Here is a 21,174-nt window from a genome sequence, read left to right as displayed (position 1 = left end):
TGCCAAGAAAATCCTTTGATGGGTTCACCTTAGGGTTGCCATAAATTGGAGACTACTGTACTTGAAGATGCACAAGCACCACCACTACAAATCTCCAACCCAGGACAACATTAAAAGATGTTGAGGATCTAAGCTAATTTGAGAAACTTTACAGCATCAACCAAATTATATAAGATCTGGAATTTGAGGGATGTGCACATTTGTGTGCGTTGTTCAATCTGGAGGATGCTTATAGTCTGAGGCCCTAACTTAGCTTGTGCATAAATTTGGCATTGTTCAGACCCAGGGTCCTACATTGAGATCCATAATTAGATCTAAGCATTTCAGTTTTTACCTTCTAGTTCTGGATGGTGCAGAATTTTCGTACATTCATTATTTATTACAGATTAAATGGTGTCATTTTGTCACACCAGTGTTGTCAGCTCTGTTACCATTGCACAGAGTTAGAAAAGTATTTCTTCTAAAGCTGCCTCTTGTTCCCTGCAACAAGAAGTCTTTAGAAACTAGGTGTTTAATACAACAGAGATTGTTGAGACTGGATGGCGTTCAGTGCCAGCTTTTTTTAACACTGGATGATGAAACTAAACAGACAGTGAACATCTGACAGCAAACAGTATGCCTTTCTAGCCAGAACTATAGACCTGGAACAACTTGGAGGTCAAAATAATACAAAGCGTATGTGCACTTACAATCCATTTAAACAGCCAAATGATCTGGCATTGTATTGTATTGTATAGAATACTGACTTTTCACTATCTTTAAATCACTTGAGCACAGATCTGATCTCACAGTGCATCTATTACTGCAAAGATTCAGTTGGTTGTTACGTGCCAGATCAGTGCTGTGACTTCAGGTCAGTCTCATTTCTTGTAAAAAAAACATTTTATCGCTTTTTTACATAACTCTTGGGCCTCAACCCAACTCAGAGGTAGGTGTTTAAACCCCTTGCAACCAGTGGGCTTGGGAGGGCTTAACTCTCTGTTGGATGGTAGCCCTGGCATTGAGGAACTACTTAATGTGAACAGAACAAGTACATGAAATTGACAATCAATCATTTTATTTCTAAAATGTTAAGAGGTTTCCCCTCCCCAAAGAAACAGTTACCGGTACTTATTAAAATGGTTTCATATGTTGAAACAAAGATCAGCAATTCTAATGATGTTTGCTTTTCTACATCATAAATAACTGAGACTTTGTTAGTTGTTGGCTCAGTACTAAACCGTGCCTATTTTTGTATTTTTTAAAAATGAAAACATATAAATCTGTATTTCCAGAAACTATGCAGCAACAAGAAAAGTAAATTAAAAGGAAAATTAACATTTAAAAAACCCACATAAATTCTTTACTAACTTTAAAGCCTGTATGTTTACACGAATGTTCAGTATGTGAATTTTTGTTTCACTCTATCAACTGGCACATAAAATGTTCATCTAACAAGGAACTTCATGAACTGGAGGATATGTGCATACTTGCCACCTTTTCACAGAGAGCGTGGAGAGTGGGAACTGTGTACAATAGGCCTTTGGTATCCGCTGGGGTTTGGTTCTAGGACCCCCATGGATACCAAGATCTGTGGATGCTCAAGTCCCATTAAATACAATGGAGAGTAAAATAGTGTTCCATATACAGTATAAAATAGCCAAATCAAGGTTAACTTTTTCAAATTTATATATTGTTTTAATATTATCAAGCTATGGAAGCTTGGGCCTGTGGATAAAGAATCTGTGGATAAGAAGGGCCAACTGTATTTACATAGGCCCAAAACAAATGGACTAAAATGACATGGTTTACCGCTATGTTCAGAGCATAGTGTTTAGATGACGCACACCACATCCATGCTGGACCCGCATCATTGCCAAAGAACCAGGGCAAAAAGGAATGGTAAAAAACACTCTTTTTTTGTTCAGGACAGTGGCAATGGGATCGATACAATGCTACTGGAAAATAAACCAAAGCAAATATAAAAACTTTATAAAGTGATCTTAGAAATCTTGAGGAAGAAATAGTCAAAGACTGTATGATTAGATGGGCTAAAGATATCAGCAGGGAAATCCCTTTGAAAAGTTGGATGCAAGCAAGACCGCATACTAGAAGGTTTACTAGCATTTAGTAAACTAGTACTAGTTTACTAAAAACCAAAACTTTAGAGATTTTTTTTAATAAAATGGAAATAAGATGGCATTTGACACCGGCTAGATTAGCTAAGATTTATAGAAATGATAATTTAGTCTGCTGGAAATGTCAAAAAACCCTCTGGTTCTTGGTTTCACATGTGGGGGACGTGTCCACTGATAGCAAAATTCTGGAAACAGCTTCCATAAAGTAATTTGTGATATTTTTGGCATCAATTCCGAGCCTACTCTGGAACTGTACCTCTTGAACATGATCAATGACATACAATTGACAAATAGAAACAAATACTGGAAACAAATTCTATACATGGTCTCAGCTGCAAGAGTCATGCTTACATAAAAATTGAAATCTCTGGACACACTATCTATAGATAGCTGGATGTTGACAATGGTAGAACCTGCCAAAATGCATAAAATATTGGATGCAATAGATGGAGAAGTATAAACAAAGCTGGCAGACCTTTCTAACATATTGCGAAAAGACCTGGAGTTGTATAAACTAGGAAAAGATTAGAACAAACGGCATCATAAGATTTTATTTTTATTTTTATTGGGAAAATTTAATTTCTTAAGGAATATCATTAAGCTATGAATTTGAGGCAACCTTAGAAACATAATTTAGGAGAATTGAAAGACATGGATAATTAATGAATAATAAAACATACCTTATAGGCATAATATTTTGGAAGACACACAGGGAGAGGGGGATATGGGGGAAGTTGACTATATTCTTGTACTGTTTATATTTGTATCTTTAAAAAAAATTAAAAAAGAAGACTTATGTCTTAATATCCCAAATGGGAAAACATGACTCTGTGTGTGTGTGTGTGTGTGTGTGTGTGTGTGTATGTATGTGTATGTTTGAATGCCAAGCTGTGAACAATTGTGTTGGTACTCAATTCATCATCAGGGCCCATCCCTAGGTCTCAAGCTTTGGCTTGGAAACACCAGTCCCTGACCCAACAACCCTAAGGATAAATGGTGCAGAAAATTGTGGGGCAGTACCCTTCAGCTTGCTTGATTTTCACCAATGTACCCCCCTCCCAAAATACTGTGCTACCCCTCACCCCTCCCCAGGCCAAATTCCAGCCTAAATCCAATCACACAGAAAACATATCTTACAGAAAGGTTTGGTAAGACAGTTTATTGTCACAAAATAGTTAATACCAGAATAACTTATAATAGTATGAACTAAAGTGAAGTTTTTACTCTGTTTTTATTTTATTTATTTTTTAAAAAACTCACATTGTTATGACAAAATCCAGTAGATCAGATCTCAAAAGTCACTGTTGCTGAGAGACCTCTTTTGCATAATGATGCAAGTCGATGAAATGTATACTTCAACTGTTCATACAGTCGCAACATATATTTCCTGCTTTTATGTCGATGCAAAACAGCCATTTTTATAAAAAGTAAAAATATATTTATGTACAAAATATTTTCCATATCAAATCATTTTAATTATACACTTTAAAAACAACCATCAGAAAATGCTATGTTACATCAAAATGCATTCTACATGTTACATCAGAGTTGATATCTGCTATCTAGATTATATTAGTGCAATTGGAACTGCTTGAGGAGCTTTTTCTGCATACCTGAAAGTCAGTTTTACCATGGATTTGATACTTCGTATCATATGGTAAATTGCCATATACATCCTGGAACAAAGGAATGTAGATAGTGTAGAGGTATAGATAGTTGTATTACTACTAGCAGAGGGCTCAGAAGAGACATCACAAAGACTCAATTCAGGCTTAAATCAAAACCTTGTTTTGTTTGATCCTAGCTGTATGATGTGAACACAATTCTTGTTAGGGATGAGGAATCTACAAATGTAGTTTTTTCCAGATTTCTAATCTCCCCAACTGCAAATTTATTTTGGACTTTATCTCACCAAGCTCACAAGGAGCCACAATCCCATTTGTCTAGCAAGCACAAACAGACTGGGTTGGGAACAATCATTATCACACAGCTCTTCAAAACTGCAATGGGGTTGCTTCTCTCCCAGCCCCTGTCTCCTGCATGCAGCCCTCCATAGCCTTGCCTCCCTGCCTTAACTCTTCCAAGCATGTCTTCTGGTCTGTGTTTAGTGTTATTTATTTTATGCAGTTGTGTTCATGGCAACCCATTAGGTAAAAAGAAACAAAATTGGGGAAAACAGCCTGCTTGGACTAGCTAGAGGGGTAGAATCATGGCCACTCTCACCACTTGACAGCTAGAATATCGAAATTGCTTTGGGAGGGCTTTATCACACTCTCTCAGTAGTGAAAAAGCAGTGCAATTGGAGGGCGTTGATGGGTTTTGCCCATGAATAAAAAGGAGCACTCCAGCAGCAGACTGACTACAGACCAACTAGTGGACAGACTCAGGACATTATCATGCTCCACTGCTATAGCGCTAGTATTCCACTTTAACTGCTATGGCTACTTCCTGTGGAATCCTGGGATTTGCAGTTTAGGGAACAGCATTTAGACGTCTCAGAGAGCTCCTAGGCCTCACTAAACTACAAACCCCAGAATTGCACAGAAGGCAGCCATAGCTGTTAAAGTGGAATAATAACACTATAACAGTGTCGTATGATATTGACCACAAACGGTGTAATAAGGTACAGCCATGCATGCAGTTATCCTGCCATAATTCCACTTTTCATTCCTGGTGTGTTAAAGATCCTTTTATACTCAAGGTCACCTCCATTTGTGACCAGAGGAAAATTCAGCTCCCTAAATTCAACCCAAAAAATTAGACTGCATTTGTTTGCACACTTTATATATATGTTTCCTTGGCATTTGTATTGGGAGAGGCATATTCAAGGAAACACTGGGCTTAGATTTAGGTCCAAACACACTGCAGAAATAATCCAGTTTAACTGCCCTGGTTCAGTGCATTCTGGGAATTGTCATTTATTGTGGCACCAGAACTCTCTGATTGAGAAAGCTAAATGTCTCACAAAACTACAGTTCCTGGAATTCCCTAGCATTGACCCAGGGCAGTTAAAGCAGTCTCAAACTGGATTATTTCTGCAATGTGCTTTGGATCTTAGTTGTACTTACACTGGCCCCACTGGGACTTAGAGGAGTCCTGACCCAAGTAAGTCCCATTGCTTTCAGCGTACTTTCTCTGAGCATGGCTAAGTCTGGATCCAATCCACTGCACACTATATACACAATGCATGTAGTGGGACAGACTTGTTTTTTGTCTGATGAACAAAACTATAAGACCACTTTTCTCACTTCTGACGAGGGATATTCCTTTGTTTTTGCATGAACCAAGCAGTGTTGATTGAAACAGGGAGTAGCAGCATTCCCAGACCGAGAGCCCATTTACAAACTAGATTTCCAAATGTATCTCAAACTAGATCCCCCTATTTAAATCAGCATACAGTTATTTGAATGTATCATTCAGTTCAGTTCAAGGGAAATAAACTAAGTTTCAACTTTCCCTTGAACTGGACAATTAACTCTTTCCCCTAGTTTTCTTTTACTAGCTCACTATAAACTATATTCGGCTTTATCACTGTTTATTCAAGAGAGTGAACATGATTAGAATATTTTTGTATGGTTGAAGAAAAACCCTGTATACCTCCATAAAAGCCTATTTTATACAACTTATTTTATTCAATGGCAGTCAATTTTAAGGGTTCAAAATGTTGTTTTTAATGCTCAATTTAGCATCTACTATGACTTTGAACTCAGTTAGTGCCACAATTGTTTGGTGTTTTCTATGTGCCACATGTTTCTAATTCTGGCTTTTCACTTTATACAATATATAGATTTCATTATTCCCCCCTCCCTGCCCCACTCCACTTGATTGAAATGGGGATTGTCTTCATTTGATACATTCCGTACCAAAATAAAAACATTTTGGATGCATTAAGGCAATAGCAGTTTCCGCTGTGGAAAGTTATTGAGTTCCAGTATAAATAATAAACTGAAACCATAGGTTGATTTGGTACCAAAAAAGTGATCTGCTTTGTTTACTTACATAACAGTTTCAATAAGTCAAACAAAGAGCTTAAACAGAAGGAATCCAAACTGTGTTTACTGATAGCTTCACTGACAAGTAAAGGAGTTTATATCTAAACACGTGAACACTATGGAGTATTAGGAGCACTGGAGCATTTTCACATGTGAGGATTAAATACTCTTTGAGCTTCTGGAGTTTATCACATGGGTGGAATTTCTCTTAATTTTGAATGAAAAAAAAGTGGGGCCAGAACGCATTCACATGAATTCACTAGTTCAGTGAATTTACATGAATTCGAATTGCATTCGAACTGACTTCCCATTGCCTGAAAATAGCTTGCCATTGCCCCAAATTGCGTGTGGAAGTCTTATCACGCAATAACGTTAAACCCCATGATTGCGTTCGGATTGCCATTGAATTATACTTCCAATTTCCCTTGTCTGATAAACTCCTTTGTCTTTCTGTTCATGTAAACCTCTGTTCAATGCAGAAGACAATCTAAAGAGAGGCCTCATAATGTGAATGATCATTCTGGTCATTTTTTCAATATCCATTAGAAAGTGTATGTAAATATTCACATTGCAAGGTCATAGAAGCTGCTTTAAATCTACTGTAAATGTGATGTTCCTCAAAATAAAAATAAACTTTGAGTATTTTTCTACAGTATTGCACTCCTCAAAGTGATTGTTTTGGTACTACTGCAAAGGCGGGCAGGGAAACACAAAGTAATACTGTAATTTGTTTTTCACTCAAGCGAGAAAAACTGTATACTACTTGGTGACAAAGTGACTGTTCCTCTTTTGAGATGCAGAAATTTCACTGCAGAGGTTAACCAATCTCTACCTCACACAAGGTAAACACTTGAGGTTTTAAAAAGTAAACAAACAAAATAAAATCCACCTTTTCTCAGGTCAGCTTTAAACTGCTCAGGATGCATTTAGAAGTACATGCAAAGGTTAAGTATTATGGCATTGACACTTTGAGGCACAGTTGTCTTGAGCTGTGCCCACGTTCTAGCTTATTGTAAGAAAGCAAGGCACTTATTGTTATAGCAATGCAGACGCGTAATGTGCAGTTTGATTAATACAATAAAATAAGTTAATAGTTTGATTCAAAAAATTGGTAGGGTTTCTTCTTCCATAATTTACATGCCCTTTATAGAACTGGTTTTACATTTTATATAACAACAACAGCAACACATATTTCAGCACTTGCTTATTGTCATAACGGAGCACAACTCACTGGGAAATCCTCTAAACCTGCACCCCTAAAATGAATGGAAATCGGCTGACAAAACAGCCAACCTCTTTTGAAGTTCCCACCCGTTTTAATGGCACTTGTTAACTGGATGATTTTTCAGTGGGCTGGGCCCATCATTATGTTTACAAACCATTTTTCAATACTTTTTAAAGATATCTTGTCTTGATTTTATTGGGAAGACCAATGGCATGAAAAATGTCCACTTGTAAGGAGGAGAAAGGCATCCACTCTCTTTAAAATGGCGGTACTAGTGGCACTTTGACAGTCTTTACTTCTGATATATGTGATGATTTCTGGATGATGCAGCTGGTTGTTCCTTGCAGTTTGTCCTTCCCTTGCGCAAGGTTTGTTAAGGCCATTGCTGCATTGATCTCTTTCCAGTATGTCTCATCTTTGTTCGATCTCTTTCTGTTAGCTGCACTAGAATCAAGCGATAAGAAATATTTCTGTGTACCACTGTTGTAATTATTATAACCAACCAAGTAAAAATTATACATTCATTGGCATCTTGTTAGTGACATGCAGAAATGTATTTGTCTTGTTTTTATTGATATATTCACAAGGTCTTAGACAAACATTCTATAGCCCATTATTTTATCATGCAAAGTAGTCTTAGGAGAGAAGGACAAAAATATTTCACCAAAGACCCAGCTTAGTCACCCGCTTCACCATGTTTTGAGGTCCTAGTAGTGGCAAATATATGTCTTACCTACTACGGTTTGGAACCACTGTTTTCTTGTCAAAGATGTACAGAGGTGAGCTGCTATTTGAAACTTCCTAGAGAATGACTTGTTGATTATCTTAAGCAGCAGGGAGTCTGACCCAATCCAATGAGTTTGGAAGAAAAATTCCACCAGCTCCCAAAGCCCTCTTTACCAGGTCCCCAGCCATGAAACACTGGAAATGGGTGGATTGGGATCTGAAAATGGACTTTTCTCCTTGGAGTCAACCCCGGTGTTCTTAAATTTGTTTATGAGACTACCTCAACCTTGTCAGCAACCTAGAAGCCACTGCCATGACTTTGATTTGATTTCACCCCAGTGCCTAGAGATTTATTTTTTAGGGTCTATAACTCTCAGCATCTGCCTGTGCTGGCTGGGGGATTCCATGAGCTATAGTGCCAAAATAATAATAATAACATTTCCAATCTCTTGGATTTAAACTTCACCAATTCCTTGTAAGGAACAGTTTTACCTCTTGTTCCAAAAACCAGTTTACTCACATGTGGGACTCCCAAAACAGCTCTCTGTGCAAACCAGTGGAGAAATTTCCACAGGTTTTCACAAGGATTGCATTGAATGGCTAAGTACTGGAAAACTGATGTGACAGCAAAAAGAGTTGATATTTTACATTGAGGAGATGGAGTGAAACTTTACATTCACAGTGTTAGGTGACCATTATGAAACACCATCTCATCAGTGAACTGTGATGTTGCACAGCTAAATGTACACTATGTATCAATGAGCATTGTACATCCATGTGCAACGCACAATGTTAATTTATAGCTATGTATGTCACCAACATAACAACACCCCAGGTCTCCCCTCCCAAGGGCTCTGGACAAAAATAGATGGTGGCACTTCAGTCATGATTTTTCATATGCAGTTTGTGGGGTGGTTTTTTTTTTATTGGTTATCCTCCCCTCTTTCACACACATGCCTCAGTTCCCCACTTTGCAAGAAAAGATACTGGGTTTGCACTCTCCCCCTTTCCCTTATTTTAGCTTGTAAATTCAGGATGCTGGTTGCTTTTGGCAAGCATTGCTTCTGAGTACAGTACTTACAAAAACCTTCATATTTTTATAACTGATCAATGGGCATCCTTGTTCAAAATGCAATTGTTTTGAAGGCTAATGGATTATGTTTGGCCACCACTGCTCCCAACAGGTGACAATCTAAATATGCAACTAGCAAAGGCTACTTTTACTCACCTTTCACACTTGTTAGGTGCATTCTCCAGAGTGTCTGAAAGCAGAGAATATTCTTGTTAATTTCCATTTTCATACAGGGAAATTTTAAAGTTAAGGGGAAAAGACAATATCCTACTGAGGAATGGGCTTTTATTTTATTTTTTTTAAAGCACAGGTTTATAGAACAGAAAATATAATAAAAGGCTAAAAGAGGGTTGTAAACATAAATCCCATAGATTTCTAGGAGTCTCAATATATCTAATCTAAATCATGTCCAATGCTTGAAAAAGGGCTCATGCACTAAACTTGCATACATGGGATATGGAGCAGAAAGATTCGCTTCTATTGCTGCACAGTGGGGAAGCTGATGGGGAAAGGGAGAGAAGCTAACTTTGAGGGAGGCAAAATGTTGATGTTGTTCCCCCAAATAAGAATTTTACCTCCAGTGAAGTTTTCTGTCAGACCCTAAATTATTGCATTTACTTTGTCCCCACAGACAAAAAGAGGGCACTTTCATTCATCACTAGCAAAAAATGGGTTGTGAGGCTGGGAAGAGAAAACGACCTGCACCTTTTCATAATATTCATTTAAAGAATATAAACACATGCCAGCACTCAAGTGGAATCTATGTGAAAAGTGAGAGTGTATCACACACACACCCCAAAATAAAACAGAAGACAAAAGGGAGACAAGTTTATAGTAAATTGATAGGGCTGGAAATAAAACAATTCCAGTGTGAAAAGGCGTAGAATGGCAGAGTATCACAGAGGAAGCAAGAGATGTCTTCTGTGTGAGTTGCGGTGGCCTGTACAGATTTAGTGTGAACTTTAAGTGAGCTATACACAGTGCTGAACCTGTTTGGATACAGAGTTCATCACTTCAAAGCACTCCTTTAAAGTGTGCACAAAAATCCAGATTGGATTCAGTGCCCTGCTAACCAGAAAGACACTGGACACCACTGGAGGAAACAAAGGCAGAAACCTTTCAAAGTGAGGCAGGTATGACAGAGTGGGGGCCCGCATCTACTGTACTAATTAACTTATAAATTGTAATTCCCATATATCACTGAATGTAATGGTAATAGTTGCGACATAAACTACAAGCAAAATTAAATGTATACCCGACATAGGCCCTGTCCAGATGGGCCTTTTAGCACATACTGAGTTCGTGCTAGGGTTGCCTCGGAGTGTCCTTTACAGACACTCCCTAACCCTAGCATGTACTCCGTATGTCGAAATGGCCATGCCCTATACAGATGGGCATCGCCATTTTGACGTAATGGCTGTGCTGTGTGCAAACAGCGCAGTATGGCCGTTACATGCTGGCGCCGCTACAGGGTGCTTGTGGCGCCCTTTTAGTGGTGTCGAAAGGAACTCTGAAATGGAGCTCCTTTCGCTGTGTGTATTGCTGGCGCGGCCTTTACACAGCCATGCCAGCAATACGGAAGAGAAAGGGGCTGAGCAGCCCCTTTCTCTCTCTCCCCGCCGCTGTCAGGGTGTCCTTGGGGCATGAAGCATCTGTGATACTCAGCCCCAAGGACACCCCTTTCCAGGCAGTGGGGAAGCAGCGTTTTGCCACTTCCCAGAGGCCTGGAAAAGCGGCGGATTGGGGCCTCCAGCGGCGGATTGGGGCCTCCAGTTGCCTCTCAGTCTATTTTTAAGAAGAGTTCAACATGCACTGAAATTCCAAACACATGCAGAATTTGGGGGAGGGGGATACAAACTAAGCTGTTCCCAAGATCAAGATGTATTTCCAGCAAAATGACACCCCCAAAATCAAGTGCAATAAAGGATACCATTCTGCTGCAAATGCTGCAGGGACAGGAGTTGTGTGACCTTCCAGATGTCGTTGCTCCTAGAAGTCCTAGCCAGCATAGTCAGTAGTGGCTATGTCCAATAAAACATGATTCCCTCCCCTGGGAAGTGAAATTGCTAACAGCAGAATGTGGCAGAATCTGCCCAGAGAATTTTGAAATGTTCTCTTCCCTGTTGATTCTTTCCTCTCTGAAATGCTAACAACAATCTGTTTTCCATAACATCACAACATCACACTTCAATCCATCCTTTTTTCCAGAAAGAATGGTTTAGTCAGGGACCATGTTAATCAATTAATCAGTTAGATTTATCAAGTAGACTTGATAAAAGTAGTATAAAGCAGCTTCCCAAGTTCAAATGAAAGATGTTATTACGAAGCAATTTTAAAAAAAAGTTTTCTGTAGCATTTCCCCCTCTCCTGCTTGTCTCCAAAACCTTCTCCATTTCATTAATGCCCAGAGACTGCTACATTCTGGTTGGTTTGGAAGGCCTCATCCTGTTTCCACCTTTTTCCTGTCCTCTACTGCTTCCAAGAGAATTATAAATCTCTCACTACTGGAATCCTGCAAACAGTTAACAGAAGCTTTTCATGGAGAATGATACTAAAATCGCAGCATTCAGAGCCAAGGTATTAATCATTGGTCAAGACAAGTTCTGTGTTTCAACAGAACCACATTTTTATTATATGCTGCTGCTTTCATGCTTTATATTATATCAACTGGAATGAAAATAAAATAGACATATTCCATGTTTCATTTGAAGGCTCTATGTATGAAATAAAGTTCAAATGCTAGTTTGATAACCATTTTTAACAAACTCCAAAATACCAAGCAATCACACTTGACGTGACTTTCATGAGGCAACTTGTAAAGGTAGGTAAATAACATTAGGCCCAGTTTAGAAACAATATATGCTTCTTTGTCATTTCCAGATGACTGCTAGTTGTCTGCAAATCCTAACTATTTCTGGGCTGAGGTTGAGCCTAAACAGGAAAAGAGAGGAGGAGGGAGAAGGAAAGGAACTGAAATCTTAGCAATACCAAGAAACAATCATGATTCTCTTTATTTAAAATTGTGAAATATGTTTTGGAAAATAATAGTCCTTCATCGAGGCACACTGATTAAAATGTGTAGACTTTTTATCATTTTCTCAGAAGAACATTTTCTTAAACATGTTGGGCAATTTTAGTAAACATAGACAGGCACTAAGAACTATGTCTATCTTGTTTGGTGATATTGGTTTGGATCTCAGTAGTAACAAAGAGCGAAACACAGAGTTTTGAATAGGGTTGATGGGGCCAATGAATTACATGGATGTTCAAGACCTTAGCCCTAACGGGGAAGGGAGGTTATTTTTTTATTAATTTTTTAAAAAAATTATTATTAAAATACAACATTCTTTTAATATTCAGAGTTTTCTCTTCCTTCGTCACTAAAAACTCAGGTATCATCTTATGGTTGTAGCAGAGAACAGCAAAAGCAAGTTCACTTTAAAAAGAACTTAAACAACTATACCAGAGGAGGTTGATTTCACCTTTCCATTCAAAGCTTCCCCACCTTTACATTTGTTACATAGATACATATATATATATTTCTAAGGGATCGCCTGCTTCCATATAATCTGCGCCATACACTCAGGTCCTCTGGGAGGAATTTATTACAACCCTTAAAGACTAGGTTGACGGCGACCTCCCAGAGGACATTCTCTGCAGCCGCTCCCAAATTATGGAATGGCCTGCTGGACGAGATCCGTCAATTCACCAATCTAGAGAGCTTTTAAAAGGCCATTAAGACGGATCTCTTCCGGCAAGCCTTCCCGGAATAAAATGCTTGGCCACAAATAAGACTTCCCTTCCAGTGAACTCTGCCCATGATGATTTTTATTTAGCTTAGTCGATTTTAATGTGTGGTTTTTAAGCTTACATTGTTCAATCTTGTTTTAAGGGGGGTATTATGTATATATGGATGTATTTTAACCTGTTGTACGCTGCTTTGATTGCCTGGCAAAAAGTGGGATAGAAATAAAATTTTTATTTATTATTTTATTTATTATTTTTTTAAAAAATTAATGTATTCTTCTTTGTACAATATGTTGTTAATTATATATACATAATTGATTCATATATATATCTAATTTTAGTCTCATTCTTATACATCTTCCTTGCAATATTGCTGGTCCTTATAGATACCTAAATAGGGTTCCTTAACCTTTTTAGGCTAGGTCCCAAACTTTGTTGATTTTTTCCCCATTTCCTTTGAAATTGTTGCTCCGATTTATCATTGAGCATCATTGTTAGTTTGTCTATAATCATTAAATAATTTAATTTTGTTAGCCAATCTTCTAACATGTAGGGATTTCCTCCTTTCCAATACTTTGCTAAGATTAAACGGGCTGCTGTAATCATGTATAGCATAACCCCTATTTGGTCTTGGTTCGGTTTCCCTTCCAGTTCTTCTGTGATATTTAATAAAAATAATTGGGGATTTTTTTCGAAGTTTAGTTGAAAGGTATCCTGGTTCTTTGTGTGGATTGCTTCCCAAAACTCATTTGCAACCTTGCATGTCCACCTCACGTGGAAGTAGTTGGAATCTGTTTCCCCACATCGCCAACAATTATATCCTTTGATTTCGTTTTTCATCCTTGCCAAAGGATGCCACCTGTAAAAAAGTGTATAATAGTTCTCAATTAAATGAGCGCTTCTAGTGAATTTCAAATTTCCCCCCCAAAACTTTCTCCCAGGTGTTGAGGAGTATTTGTTCCCCTATACCCTGCATCCATTTTACCATTCAGTCCTTTACTGATTCTTCATTTAGTTCAATGTTTTATAGGGTCTTATAAATCCTGGATGCCATATGTTTTTCGCCTATAGATTAAACATTTCTCTATATCTTTTATTTCGCTTTAAATTCCCATCTGTTTCATATCTTTTTTGAATCTCTCTTTTAACTGGCGGAACGATAACCACTGTATCTCTATTTCCTCCGGGGAGGGAAGTTATTGTTTTCCAACTCCTTCTAAGATCCAGTAAAAAGTGTAGAGACTGTCCAAGGGACCATACAAGCAAAACCTTTATTTTTCTCCAGCCTTGCCCCATTCACTGCTATTTCTGGAGACAGAGTTGAGGGTGTTTTCCATTTATAACCCACTTGTTTCCCCTCATTGTTTCTTCCCTCTTTTTCTTCCCAGGGGAAACTCTGCTAAAGAGAAAAAATAAATGCAAAATATTTTCTAATCAGTATCACAAGGAATTATACATCTGGAACAGTGGTTCTCAACCTGTGGGTCACGAACAACCCTTTCAATAGGGGTCGTCTAAGACCATCGGAAAACACATTGGCGGGTTACAGACCGCCATTAGGGACGTCCTGAGGACGTCCCAGTTTGAAAAAGGGGCGTCTCTTCCAAACGCTCCTAACCCTATCACAGACAGAGTCCGTGACAAATGGCGGCGGCCGTTCCACATGGCTGCCGCCATATTGACGTAGCGGACACTGTGCATCTGCACGTCGTGCCCCGGAAGTGACGCCACGAGTGCGCGACTAGCGCCTCGCGGCGTCTCTTCTGGGGCCCAGGAAGGAGCGCGATTTCCGCGCTCCTTCCTCGGAACGTCCGGGAGCCACGCAGTTTGGCCGCTGTGGCTTCCGGACGCTGCAAGTGGAGGCGGAGCCAGACCGCCGCAATCCGGCGGTCTGTAACGCACCATATTTTATATTATTATATTAATAATTTTATGGTTTGGGGTCACCACAACATGAGGAACTATATTAAAAGGTTGTGACATTAGGAAAGTTGAGAACCACTGATCTGGAAGGATCCTTGATCTCTAGAGGGAGATCCAGCATTTGCTACTGAAATCTACACTATTCTAGAGTTTGGTAGCATTCTGATTTAAGTCATAGCCATGTATACAACACCCAAGTTGAAAGACTTTCCTTCCATCTTTGTAAATCACAGTTTTATGTTTCCCATTTTAAATCATTCTCCTCTTCCTTGTTACTGTGTGAAAGATCCTTCCAAAGAGAGGGAAACAATTAACTCAGCAGCACAAGAGAAGGAGGAGCAGTAGAAAACAACTGTGCATGCATAGAGTCTGTTATGAATAGCAGAATACAGTACAAGAGAGGAGAGCATGGAGTGGAAAGAAGAGTTATTTTTCTGTTGACTTTCCAATATATTTCCTTCAATAAACAGCAAACCCGAGACTTATCATCCACAGTGCCTCCCGGGAATATGGCATAGTGCTTATTTTGAGAGTTTTATTCATTGCACACCACCCCAAGGAACATTAATTGTGTACAAAGCAACTGTGGAATTCTACAAAAATTTAAACAAAGGAATAATGCTGTGTCCAATTATACCACAGCTGGGCCAAATAATGCAAGTGTTAAATAAGTTGCTCATCCACAAAACTGTACATCTCGTGGTGTACACTCGCTTGCCAGATTATGTCTGGGTTTTCCCCCTTTTTTCCCTCTAGTAAAGGACAATCCTTTATAACAGCACAGAGTATCACTTGCTTGTTTTCCTCAGTTCCAGATCGTCAAAATATTTATCACATATTTTAAGGTTTTTAAAAAAAATCTCTCAAAATCATAGAATTCTAAGAGATTGAAAGAGGAATTTAGTCCAACCCCTGCCATCTAGGAATACACAACTAAAGGCATTCCCAAGAGATGGCCATCCAACCACTATTTAAGGACTTCCAATGAAGGAGAATCTACCACTCTCCAAGGCAATCTATTCCACTGTTACTCTTTAAAACATTCAAATACCCTATAGAAATTTCTAAATTATTCTATATTTTCATTTAATAATAATAATAATAATAATAATAATAAAATTTATTTATATACCACTATTCCATAGATCATAGCGGTTCACAACAATAATAAAACCAGTTAAAAACAACAATGTACAACAACAATCACAGTAAAACGTAACATCAACATTTATACAAAAGGCTAAAAGGTGGAATACATCACAATTTCAGGGGAGAAGAATGACAACAAGGTTCATGGGGGGAAAGCCTGGCAGAATAGATAAGTCTTCAAGTTTTTCTTGAATACATCAAGGGAACTGGACATGCGGAGCTCACTGGGGAGAGAGTTCCAGAATTGAGGGGCTGAAACAGAATATGCCCTCCTCGCAGCAGCATAACAAACATCTGGAACTGTTACGAGATGTTTCTCTCCCTGATCTGAAACAGTGGCACAATACACGAAGTTCGGATGATGGAGAAAAAAATGTATCTCTGTGGATGTTACCCACAAATTCCATCTATTTCTAACTCTTTCATTTCACAATTACATCAAGCAATACTAGCACCAGTATTTTACTACAGAGTGAATTCTGTTGAAGACAGCAACATCTGACTAAATATGCATAAGAGTCTATGGAGAAAAACCTGTATAAGTGGAGTAATGGACTTGTATCCCACTCCGAGCAACCATGGGATGTCAGGATCAGAAAACTTGGGTTTCCTTCATATTCCTCCAATTTCCTGACTCTTGAACATACTGGCTGGGACTGGTTGGGGTTGTAATCCAGAACTGGGCACTGTGGGAAATTGTTTGGAACAAGATTTATAATGTAAACTCTAGGGTTACTTCCAGATGGAAGGCTGGTGGTGCTACAAGTGGCAGATACTGCACAGGTTGCCAGGTGAAATAATGGACATGACTCTTGTCCCTTTTATGGCCATGTAGAAAAGGGAATTTCAGCAAGTGTTGGCTCATCGCTCAAGCAGCATGTGTTGAAATTCCTTCTTGTACACAAACTAAAATTCCTAACAGTATGACTATTTCATCTTTCCTTCCTGTTTTCTGTTATAAGAAGCTAAGTTGGAATAAGTGGTGTGAAAAAAACAAGGAGTTACAAATGGAAGACAATGGCCAAGATCTTACATCATGCTGGTAATAAAACTATGCCACTGTAGTTGTGGGAGGCAGTGGAGATTGCTGCTTTTGCCCAGCTGCTTCCTCCCAATATACAATATACAACAATATCTGGGAGCTACTGGGTACAGCTCCACCATCCTGGCCACTGACTGGCTGTGTAAGTTATATCCAGGTTAATTCTGGCTGCTCTTAGCAGGGAGGGAAGAAGGATATTCAAGTCCCATTATATAACAATGGCAGAGTAAAATGGCATCTCTTATATTAAATAGCAAAATCAAAGTTTGCTATTTGGAATGTATATATTTTTAAAAAATATTTTCAAGCCACAGATGGTTGAATCCATCAATAAGGAATCTGTGGATACAGAGGGCTGACTGTACATAATCATTCCGATTTCTATGTATGGTTGTCAGAACTGGACAGTGGAGACAGTTGACAGGATGAGAAGAAACTCATTTGAAATGTGGGACAAGAGAAGAATTCTACAGATATCATATAGACTGCCAAAAAATTATAATAATACAGTAATGGAGAAGACTAGAGCAAATCACTTTTCCCTAAAAGCTAAAATGACTAAACTTGATCTTATCGTAATTTGGACATATCATGAAATGACATGACTCTTAGAAAAGATGGCAATGCGTGGTAAAATTGAAGGCAGTAGAAAAAGAGCAATAGCACATCTCAGATTGACTGACTCAATAAAGAAAGCCCTGATTTTCCAAGACCTGAGCAAGACTGTTAAAATACTATGTTTAGTGAAATATTTTGCTACCTCTGTCAGAGAGCTCTAATGCCACGACAAATTACAAATCCCAGGATTCCACAGCACAAAGCCATGGCAGTTAAAGCAGTGTCAGACTTTATTATTTCTGCAGTGCAGATGCAGCCTCGAAGGTCTCTCATTCATAGTGTTCCATAAGTCAAAGATGACTTGACAGTAATTTGACAACAACAAAGTAATGAAGGAGGCATTTTATACCATTAAAGTGATAAGATAAGTTTAGGTTTGATATTTAAAATATTTCATAGAATCAATGAATCATAGAGTTGGAAGAGACCACATGGGCCATGCAGTCCAACCCCCTGCCATGCAGGAAATCTCAATCAAAGCATCCCCAACAGATGGCAATCCAGCCTCTACTTAAAGACCTCCAAAGAAGGAGACTCCACCACACTCTAAGGGAGTGTGTTCCACTGTCGGACAGCCCTTCCTGTCAGGAAGTTCTTCCTAATGTTGAGGTGGAATCTCTTTTCCTGTATCTTGTATCCATTACTCCGAGTCCTAGTCTCTGGAACAGCAGAAAACAAGCTAGCTCCCTCCTCAATGTGACATCCCTTCAAGTATTTAAACAGGGCTATCATATCACCTCTTAACCTTCTCTTCTCCTTCAGGTTCCCCCACTATTGCTTCTTGAGGGAAAATGCTTTCATGGCTTCAAAATTTCTGGAATTTCTCTTTCACATAGTACCTCTGTCACTTTTATCCCCTGGAAAAGGGGAGAGCCTCCTCTATGTATGGAGACCTTCCATGTGATTCACAACACTGATATTCTCCTCTTTAGAAGGTAACTCCATGTGAGGAGAGTGATGGACATGATGAAGTACAGGACAAGGTTAGCATGCTCCCCTTCCTTATATGATCAATCACATGGTTTCATAACATCCAACTAGATTTTTAATAGTAAGAATATGCTAGGAATCTCTTCTGCTGTATATTGTTAATCATCATAATCACCACAACCACCATCATTTTATTCCAGACTCCAAGAAGCCCAAGGTGTCATACATAGTTCCTCTCCCCTATTCTTTCACAGGAAAACACCATGAAGTGAGATACTGACTGGTCCAAGATCATTCAGTGATTTTCATGGCTAAAGATCTTCCAGTCCATAGCCTACTTTTTAACCATGAAGCCAAGCTGTCCTTCTTCCTTGCCAAAAATGCCTTCAGAGAGCACATCCAATACAGTGGAACTAAGTGGCCTGTGGTAGTAAAACGGGGACAGAAGTATGACTAATTTCTACAGTTGTTGGAGGCACTTTGGAAAGAAGTTATGCTAACATTTCTATGGCAAAAATAAAAGAGACTAGCAACAAAATGTTATTTTGCAACCTTCCCCAATGCTGGAATATTGCAGGGGTGCTCAGATCATTTTTTAAAAAAGATTTCTGCAAGCTTCAGAGTTCCACTAGCGTGCTGATACTTCTCTCCGTTAGCTTCATTTTGGCTACAGTTCTGGCAGGATTCAGCACCAGCTGTGCTGCCAAAAGCCTATTTGTAAGGCAATCAGGCATGTTTGTAATTCTCCAAAATATAACAAGCTCTAACTTGAAACAAGCAAGTTAAATTATATTTTCTTTGTCTGCCCTGCATGGTTTGCAAATTGGGATGCTAGGGAGGTCAGGTGGCCTTAGTAACTGAGTGTGTGCCCATGTCGCCTATTGACTTATGGTGAGCCCATGAATTCATAGGGTTTTCTTAGGCAAGGAATACTCAGAAATGGTTTTGCCAGTTCCTTGCCTCCAGCAACAGGTATTAATTGGTGGTCTCCCTCCCAGCAGTAACCAGAACTGACTGTGCTTAGGTTCCCAGATCTGATGAGATACTAAATAGCCTCAGGGCTTTTAAAACACTCTCTTCTATATTTTCATTTGACATTTCTAAATATAATTACATCTCTTGTTAGGCCAGTAGGTAAGGTTTCTAGCATACTGCCAGTGTGGTGTAGCAGTTAAGTTCTGGAATAGCATTTGTGGAAGAGAGCTAGTGTGGCGTAGTGGTTTGAATTTTGTACTACAATTCTGGAGGCCAAGAAAACCCCATGATAGGTTCACCCCAGGGTCACCGTAAGCCGGAAATGGGTTTGTATGGAAAGAGGAAACATTCTGTACAGCTTCTGAAATAACATTAAGTGGTAAGACAGCAGCATTTCCAGGAAGAATATTAATCTTTTATACTTCTACATAAGTGTGTGTTTTTGTTTTAAAGAAGTTGAAGAAAATGGAAAAGAAAAATATTTGACTACTACATACATACTTTCATGCCCTACATCCTATACCCAAGTACAGTGACTCACTGATTCAGTAGGTTTATTTTATTTCAATTTTGACCTGTACATTCATATTTATTATTATGTCAGATTCCTGCAATAACAGAAAATGAACTTAGTTCAATCTGGACTTAAAATGGCACTACTGCAATCTAGAAACTATAATGGCAGAGGTGTCCCTCAGGTTGGTGTCGTGCGGTGTGGGAATACAGTGGTGGGCGGACTGACACAGTATCTGGAGGGTTTTTTGGGGTCTGGCATGGCTATAGTCATGCCAGAGCCCAAATGAAAGGCACTGCCCCCTAGCAGCAACCACTGCTTGAGGGTGAAGTGCTATGGCTTCCAGAGCGCCGTTTGGGAAGTGATCCCCTTTCTTGTTTGCTCAGCAGTCCCACAAGTCCCACTGGGTGTATCACACTCCAGATGTACACCTCCCTCTGGGGTGTCACCCAGTGGCTCCGCACCTCCTGCATCTCCCTAATGACACGTGCATCAAGGCTGAGGAAGGTGCACAATAGGAATTTGGGAAAGGCATAGATTGCAACCAAACCTCTAATATAGTATCCTATAGGTTAGGGGCGAGGAACTAAAGTTAGATATGCAAGCCAAATCTCACTTTGCAGCCCTCTATGTGCTGCATGACACCTACCCTCCAACATTTCAGAGACAAAACCAAGATATATGTGGCTAAGCAATGTCACCATGTGGTCAAAATAGTGGAAGTTATTAATGAGGAAGAACTCACAAGCTAGGAGAGGCTGTAGTGATTTTGCTCAAATCTCCAAGGAAAGGCAAGATTCCACTACCTTTTCCCCTTGAGTACAAACTGTTTTTGCACTTTGAATTCAGTCTGCAGCAACTGAGTTGAGGATGAAGAGGAAGAGAGAGAAACTGGGACATTTTATGTGGAGATGGACAAGTGGGTGACTGTTGATTAATTGGGACAGTCTCTGCCAAATTGGGACAGTTATAGGGCATAACATCATCACCTCCCCCCATATATCTTTGGAATTTGGAGTAACAGTGACTTTTACAGCTACATGTTGGCTTCTTTTATAACTAAGAATTGGGAAAGAAAACTCAGAAGAAACATAAAGTACATTTTGTATGTTTGGCATTATGCTCAGAAATTCTGATTTTCATA

General features: G+C 39.1%; 1 protein-coding gene across 2 annotated transcripts in view; it reads right to left on the bottom strand.

Annotated features, from left to right (window-relative positions):
* Positions 1-6,484: 6,484 nt before the first annotated feature.
* Positions 6,485-21,174, bottom strand: part of MKX (mohawk homeobox) — a 77,510-nt gene continuing 62,820 nt past the window's right edge. The window contains exons 6-7 of one of the 2 annotated variants that reach the window (XM_042475488.1): positions 9,289-9,322; positions 6,485-7,778 (exon numbers count right to left, since the gene is read on the bottom strand). In XM_042475488.1, coding sequence (XP_042331422.1) covers positions 7,592-7,778; positions 9,289-9,322 — 221 coding nt within the window. In that variant the 3' untranslated portion in view covers positions 6,485-7,591. The remainder of the gene's footprint in view (positions 7,779-9,288; positions 9,323-21,174) is intronic. The other variant, XM_042475490.1, reaches the window with a different exon arrangement.

Source organism: Sceloporus undulatus, chromosome 6 (assembly GCF_019175285.1).
Source record: "Sceloporus undulatus isolate JIND9_A2432 ecotype Alabama chromosome 6, SceUnd_v1.1, whole genome shotgun sequence".
Classification (NCBI taxonomy): Eukaryota; Metazoa; Chordata; class Lepidosauria; order Squamata; family Phrynosomatidae; genus Sceloporus; species Sceloporus undulatus.
The sequence above is the reverse complement of the archived record's forward strand: the minus strand, read 5'-3'. Positions and strand labels throughout refer to the sequence as shown.